Consider the following 8,217-nt stretch of genomic DNA (forward strand, 5'->3'; position numbering starts at 1 on the left):
TGAAAACAGAATTACTACAGGACCCAACAATTCCACCTCTGGGCAGATACCCTAAGGAATCGATAGCAGGGTCTCAGATACATGTGTGGCCCTGTTCACAGTAGCATTATCTGTAACAGCCAAAATGTGGGAGCCACCTCAGTGTCCCCTGACAGGTGAGTGGATAAACAACATGAATACACTTGCAATGGAACACTGCTTAGCCTTAAAAAGAAAGGCGATTCTGANCAGTTGAAAACAGAATTACTACAGGACCCAACAATTCCATCTCTGGGCAGATACCCTAAGGAATCGATAGCAGGGTCTCAAACAGATACATGTGTGGCCCTGTTCACAGTAGCATTATCTGTAACAGCCAAAATGTGGGAGCCACCTCAGTGTCCCCTGACAGGTGAGTGGATAAACAACATGAATACACTTGCAATGGAACACTGCTTAGCCTTAAAAAGAAAGGCGATTCTGACACCTGCTCCAACATGGATGAACCAAGGACATTATGCTGAGTGAAACTGGCCGATCACAAAAAGACAAATACTGTGTACTTCCACTTATATGAGGTGCTTAAAGTACTCAAAACAGTATAATGTGGGTGTCAGGGGGAGAGGGGATGGGGAGTTAGTGTTCAATGTGTGCAGAGCTGCGGTTTTACAAGATGAAGAGCTCTGGAGATGGATGGTGGTGGCTGCACAGCAGTGTGGCTGTTTAACCACTGAGCTGTGGCTTGAGCACGATGAAGATGGTAAATTTCACGGTCAAGTGTATTTTACCACAGTGACAAACGAGTATCCCTCCGCATTCTAGGAAGCCTCTGGCAAACACGGTTCGGTGCTTAAGCATCATCCCTTGCCATCAAAGGTTGCAGAAACAATCCTGCTGTCCCTAGGATGCACACCAGGATGAAAACCCACAGAAAAATTCGATCAATAACCATGGCGACGTACTTCCAATCATCTTGAATCTAAAAAACAAAAACAAAAATCGTGAAAGAGGAAAACATAAAGCAGGAAGGGAAGGGCATAGTGGACACATTCTCAGAACTGAACACTGAATAAATATGTTGCAGCAGCAGAAGACATTCTGCAAAAAACCCTGTTTCCCAATGGAGTCCGAGGAAATCCTTCCTCAAGTCCCTCTTTATGTGTCATAGGAGGCAGGTATAAAATATTCTTGTTCAGTCTGTTTTGAATCGGAAATTTCTTGGGGCATCTGGCTGGCTCAGGCAGTAGGGCATACAACTCTTGATCTCAGAGCTGTGAGTTCAAGCCCCAAGTTGGGCAAAAAGCTTACTTAAAAACAAACAAACAAACAAGCCCAGAAATGTCTTAATGTATACATAACCTATTTTTTTGTAAACCGAATTCTAATTTATAAAGTTAGTAAAACCAGTTATTTGACTTGAGGACTCCTGCACTTTGTTAGAATAGCTAATACAATCCAGCCATCATTTACCATTGCTTCAAAGTACTGGTTCTTATCCAGTTTTAGATACTAATTTCCATTTAACATCTGTTCCAGACATGAAATAAGCAAATCAGAGCAAGGCCATCATCTCTCCCCCTCTGCCTCCTCGTCCTGCCCAGCTAACCAAACACCCTCTTCAACACTAAGGCCAAGTACCGCGGGACTCTAAACAGTGAGAGGACAGGCTGAAAATCAGAAATAATTGCTGACAATAAAGTAAAAGACCATAGAAAGAGCAAGACTAATTGTCTATAATACAGCCCCAATTCAGGCTTGAAATAGGAAGGAGAATTATATGCTAATTATACTCCTAGACAACTGAGAAGGCAAGGAAACTGTAATTGAATTGAAGAAGAGAGAACCCATGAATCAACTGATTTTGAAGAAATAATCACATAATAAAGAGGCAGCATGTGATTTAGTGATTTAATTAAGTGCACTGAAATGGGACTGGGAGACCAGGATTTTCTTTTACTACTGTGAGCTGGAGCAGATGTGTCCTCCTGAAGACACTAAGGATTCTCGGCTAAAATTAGAATTATAATACCAATACTTCATGTGAATTCCTAAGGCTCTGGTTTGCAAGTGCCTCAAACACACAATGAACCTATGGTTCCCACCCACCTCTACCAGCTAACCTACTAAGGCTGTAGCAGGTAGACTTTGATTTTGTAACTGCAGTGTCTGAGAATCTGGGTAAATTATGTGACCTCTCTTTGCCTCAATTTCCCCATTTATGAAATGCAGATAAGAACAGTACTACCCTCAGAGGGTTAGGATGAGGATTAAGTGAAATAATGTTCTGGCACAGAGTCCTTAATGAATAGTACTTACTGATATTCATGCTGATTAAAAAAAAAAAAAAAAGACCCTTATCCAACCACAAATCTTCCTCTGACAGCAAGTCACACGGCTTTGCCTGGTGAACACAGATGAGACTCAGGTCTTCCACGTGAGCACAAGTGTGCTGCACAAACACAGCTGGGTGAGAATTTATGTCTAACTCCGAAAGTCCTAAAGGCGTCATATGAGCCTGGAAACTTTGGGACTAATGATAACAAAGAAACATCAGGCAAAACGGTGCAAACTCTTGGCTCCTCCTCCTAGCCCAGCCCCAGAGATGTCCCAGAAGCAAGGAGAGCCCATACGTTAGAGGCTGGGGGGACCGTCCAGGTTCTGCTAGGGGGGGCCGGGGGAGCTTCGGGCTGTGCTCTTCTCACCCTTACCACTCTGCCTCTTCACAGCTTGCCCACTCCCAGCCCAGAGACGCAGGTATCGAGAGAGCAGAGGACAGCCTGGCTGACAGGAAAAGCTGGGTGGTCGAGAGACATCCCTTGAGGGACAAGGTGGCCCAGAGGGAAGGGTGGCCTAGTCCAGTCTGGCCACATGGGCCTCCTGCCTTGTGGGCCCTCCCCAGATACCATCCAGCAAGGATGGCTGATGCCCCTGAAAAAGTGAGTTTACAGGCCTCAGAACACAAACATAGCTGCTTGGAAGGACATTCACAGAACAGACAGGTTAAGGATGTAAACTAAAGAAGCTGTCCTCAGAGATCAGAGAGAGTATTGGGAACAGGAAGCACAACAAGCAGTCACAGAAGAACCAAGTAAAAATGTGACCAAGAAGTGGAGGAAAAGACTCAGGACGGGGACAGTTGGCTGGAAGGAACCCGTGAGGAGGGCCAGGGGGTGGCAGGAAGGGAGGCGGGAGCTGGAAGCACATGTGTGCGGTTCAGGGAGAGACGTGGAGAGGAGGGAATCTTCACAGAGGAAACCTCGATTCTCTCAGAATCAACAATGAAAAACCTCATGATAAAATGGCTCCTAAGAATGCTGAACAATTTAGGAGAGACCCACACCGACACACTGTGTTGTGTGTCACTGGATTTGTCTACAAATTCCAGGAGCTTCTGGATAGAATTGATTCATCACAAAGAAACAGCATTCAGATTAACTTAAAACTTCATTAGTGATACTGAAACAAAAAAGCAACGGAGGAGGAGGAGTGTTTTTAAGTATTTAAGAAAAAGACCTGACAGAATTTTGTATCCAGCTAAACTCCCTTAAAAATGAGAGTGTTTATATTTTTAAGCCTATAGGCCTCAGAAGGTTTAACCATGAACACTTGGGATCAAGGCGTGCCAGTGTGGAGAGAAAGCCAGGAGGGTGAGGGTAAGTCAGTGGTTTAGTGAAGGTGATGTAGACTAGAGAAAGGGATGGCAAACCCCAAAACTATATCCCCCCCGAAATCCACAACTGAAGCTCTGGTAACATCCAGTGTGGCCGAGGCAGTGAGGAAGACCAGAGGGGAGGGCTGTGGGGTGGGGGGCAAGATGCAGATGCCGAGGAGTGAGGCAGATAGAACTGGAAAAGAGAGCTCGCATGTGGGTCTAAGTCGCTGAGACACAGCTTCCCGAAGAATGGCTTTCCAACCAGCAGAAACAATTCAGACTTTCCAGTGCTCAGCACTAACTGAGGCAAAAAAGAAAAATAAATGGAAAACATGCAATAAGATGGCAGAAATTTAGCCCTGATTAAACAGTAATTACAACAAATGGAAATTCATAAATCATTGATCTAAAGTCGGACTCTGGAAGGGATGAAACCACACGCATAGAGATATACGTGGACACCTATATACAGGTATATACACGCAGAGACGTGTCTGAGTGTCCCTGCGTATGTGTGTCCAGACCAACAGGAAACTAGCTGCCTCAGGACTGTCCACTCAGAAGACCGTGGCTCTGGCGCAGGCACACCTCCACGGCTGAGAGAAGCACTCAAAACAGTGGAGCTGACCCCAGGGTGAGCAGCCGGAGACACACCGCCAACAAAGAGCCCTTCTGTGCGACCCCAAGTTTGCGTATTAACGTAATTAAACTTCTTACTAATATGGCCAAATGTGAGCAAGTGGTGATCCACACAAACAGCCTGGAGAAGGGACCAGCCAAGGCAGATGGACACCATAGTGTTCCCTTGCCGGGAGGGCCAGGGTGGTGGCACATGGGCTCCCCAAAACCCTCAGGAGGCGGCCTGGGAAAGCAGCCCCTCAGTGAGGTTCCTAGGAGCCATGCATAGTGCAAACCAGCCACGCTGAGCTGCAGATCTAGGAAGGTAAAGCCTCTCTGGAAAACCATGTAAGTGGCACGGCAGTCACAAACACGGGCAAAGAAGGCCTCCTTCTGACAGCCTGAGTCTCCTCAGCATGGACAGGCTGCGCTCTGCTGGCCTGTGGGCCAATTTCTGCTATTTCTGGAAAAACGGGAGAGCTACGACTGGGCCCAACTCCCCTGTGGTGACAGATGACCAGAGATGAGCAGTGGCTGCCCCTTGAGATGAGTCATGTGCCACTAGTTTGCCGCTAATGTATCTTCTTGGCATTTAGGTTGTGACTTCCCTTTTAGTAACAATTTTTTAAATGTCCTTTTATACAATAGGTCTTAGACCCTCGTGAAACTAGCACTTTGTCAGGTGTCTAGTAAGTAATTCTTGGAATAGAGTAAATTTCTAATGACTTGATGGAGTCTTGAGTATTTAGATCTCAATCTTTATAAAATTTTTGCTACCTTAAATGATTCTTCTTAAGGTGGATAAAGAAAGGGGTAGAGAGCACCTACAAACATTGTCAGTGTTGCACAAATGTGAGATGTTCACAGATCATGTACTTAAGCTCCAACGGTTGTTTCAGCCGAAGTTAAAGGTGTGCCTGACTTTTGGCTAAATTACAGGCTCAGCAGGAGGCTCTGCCTTGTTAGGCACATGGTGGGCTCACAACTCTGCCGGTGGCTGGGCTGCGTGGGCAGGCAGCTGTTGCTGTCTCCCTCCCATCTCCTCCACATTAATGTGCCATTCAGGGCGAAATAAAAGATGCTCCAGTCATTCCCTGTCAATGGTAATTACCTACAGTGTATCAGGAGCTGAAATGATCGGTTAATTAGCTTTTCTGCTGGGGCACCTGGTAGCCCAGTCGGTTAAGTNAATAAGCATCATAAGGCAGAGCCAATTAATTTTAAAGCAAAACTACTTATAAAATTATCAGATCTGATTCTGATAACCTTGGGAATAAACAGAGGGTCAGAGAGCAGCCAGACATTTGATATTTTTAAGTGTGAAACTTCCCTATTCCTGGAGCACCTGGGTGGCTCAGTTGGTTAAGTGTCTGACTTCGGCTCAGGTCATGATCTCGTGATTTGTGAGTTTAAGCCCCGCATTGGGCTCTGAGCTGGCAGCTTGGAGCCTGAAGCCTGCTGCGGATTCTGTGTCTCCCTCTCTCTCTGCCCTCCCCCCACTCATGCTCTCTCTCAAAAGTAAATAAACATTTAATAAAAAACAAAAAAAAACCTTCCCTATTCCTAATACTTGATATTAATTCTAGCATAAGATCTTTGAAGGAAATAGAAGTTCACCCAATTAGAAAGAAATGAAAAGAAAGAAATGAAAGAAAACAGTTTGACTAGGTAATTCACAAAAGATAATGTACAAATGGCTAGTAAGCATAGGAAGGAGATTCCTAATTGTTACTCACCAGGGAAAAGCTAATTAAACAGCATTGAGGTGCCACTTCACACATGTGGGTGAGGATGTGTGGCAAGTGAACTCTCAAACATTGCCCAGGGTGGGGTATCAACTGGGCCAAACACTTTGGAAACCTTACAGTAGCCACTGAAGTTAAAAAGACATCTCTCGGTTCAACATTCGCAAATCAATCTATGTGATACATCACATCAATAAANAGGTGTACCCTCAGGGGAAATGAGTGCACATGTTCACCTAAAGACGTGTAAGAATATTTATGGCAGCTTGCCTCAAAATAGCTCCAAACTAGAAACAGCCCATGTCCAACAACGGTAAAATAAACAGGTGACAAAGCCCTAGTGTAGAATATTATATACCAATAAAAAACACCAAGATGATAAACCTTAAAGGCATTTTGTTGAATGAAAGAGGTAAGACGTGAAAGGGTTTGTACTATAGAATCCCATCTAAATGAAGTTCAAGAAGAGGTAAAACCATCAAGGAAGTCAGATCAGCAGTTAGTGAGGCAGAGGGGTTGCTGACTGGGAAGGGGCACTGGACACATCCCATGTGCTTGCTTAGCTCAGCGTTCCATGGGAGAACACCTCATGTGAAAGCAGGTACACTTAACAGGCATACATTTTTCACCTCAATAGGGGAAAAAAAACACAGAAAGTAAAAACTGTAAGCTCAGCTGGTCTTGTGCCCTTTTCTGGCTCATCTTTTGACCGAGTGTGTTGGCATCAGATGTCAGAGCTGGTAGCTCAGGGGCCAATGCCCGGGCACACTCACGGGCTTAGTCGTTCCACTGTGCACACGAAGGGTTAGGCTCCGGTAAGTGAGGCACACGTCCAGGGACCCCCACCTGGTAAATGGAGGGGCCGGTCCGAGCACAGGCTGCTGACTCCGGACTCTGATCTCTTGCCCCACCCTAAATGTTTTTTGAATGAACGACCAACCAGTGTAATAACACATCCTTACCTCTTTGGCTTCATTTTGTGCTTTCATATTTTCAGCAATATACTTGACACTCTGGATGGCTTCTTTGACTTCCGGTGACAGAGCAGAGAGGGACAGCACAGCGTTGACAGACTCAGAACTGGAGCTTCTCGGGAGGTTGGCACTGAAATTTGAGATTTTTATTCTGCGGTGGTGGCAGTGGCCGCACATCCCGTCCTGGCAGGGACAGCTTTCCTTGCAGCCTCTGGACTCTGTGTGGCTGAAGCAGTTCAGGTTTGAGAGCTCAGCACTGCAGGAGGGCCTTGGCTTCTGGGTGTGGCCTTCACTGCTCTCGGGCCGAGTCATGAACATGACCCTGGGAAGCAAGTGCAGGAAAACGGTCTTCACCCATGCGGGCATCGTGTGCGTGGTGGGGGTTCTGTAGTGCACGTTGAGCACGAAGACGGTGATGACAATGGACAGGGTCACGAAAATCATGGTGAACAGGAGGTACTCGCCGATGAGGGGAATCACCAGCGAGGTGGAGGGGATTGTCTCAGTGATGACCAGGAGAAACACAGTCAGGGAGAGGAGGACTGAGATGCAGAGGGTCACCTTCTCTCCGCAGTCGGAAGGCAGGTAGAAGACCAGCACGGTCAGGAAGGAGATGAGCAGGCAGGGGATAATGAGGTTGATGGTGTAGAAGAGGGGCAGGCGTCGGATGTAGAGCGAGTACGTGATGTCGGGGTAGATCTCCTCGCAGCAGTTGTACTTGATGTCGTGCTTGTAGCCAGGGGCTTTGATGACGGCCCACTCGCCACTCTCCCAGTACTCCTTGAGGTTCATGGAGGAGCCAATCAGGACCAGGTCAATCTTTGCCTTGTCGTAGGACCAGGAGCCGAACTTCATGGTGCAGTTCTGGTAATCAAATGGAAAGTAGGTCACGTCGATTTTGCACGAGCTCTTAAAGATGGCCGGGGGCATCCAAGTCACCTCCCCTGTGTACTTGAGTAAAGCTTTGGTCTTGTCGTCCACCTGGAAGTCCCCAACAGCACTGCAGAGACAGGTGGCAAATGACATGGTCATTATCATGCAGTTGCCCAGGCCAGCTTCTCCCACCACCCAAAGTAGGTGGCAAGTGGCAGCTTATAAACTACAGAACATGAGAGCCCCGTGTGCCATGCAAGGTGACCTGGTTTACCTCCCCACTGGCTGACAGGAACACTGAGGCCCAAGCCTCCGTTCCTGCAATAATCTGACTTGGCCCTTCCTCCCCCTCCCCCACCCCCCGACCCCGGGCATG

The 8,217-nt window shown here is 46.8% G+C and overlaps 1 protein-coding gene across 1 annotated transcript in view; it reads right to left on the reverse strand.

Annotated features, from left to right (window-relative positions):
• Positions 1 to 467: 467 nt before the first annotated feature.
• Positions 468 to 8,217, reverse strand: part of CHRNA3 (cholinergic receptor nicotinic alpha 3 subunit) — a 13,727-nt gene continuing 5,977 nt past the window's right edge. The window contains exons 4-5 of the mRNA XM_077774317.1: positions 6,957 to 7,968; positions 468 to 958 (exon numbers count right to left, since the gene is read on the reverse strand). Of these exons, the coding sequence (XP_077630443.1) occupies positions 830 to 958; positions 6,957 to 7,968 (1,141 nt within the window). The 3' untranslated portion in view covers positions 468 to 829. The remainder of the gene's footprint in view (positions 959 to 6,956; positions 7,969 to 8,217) is intronic.

Source organism: Crocuta crocuta, unplaced genomic scaffold, assembly GCF_008692635.1.
Source record: "Crocuta crocuta isolate KB4526 unplaced genomic scaffold, BGI_CrCroc_1.0 scaffold7, whole genome shotgun sequence".
Classification (NCBI taxonomy): Eukaryota; Metazoa; Chordata; class Mammalia; order Carnivora; family Hyaenidae; genus Crocuta; species Crocuta crocuta.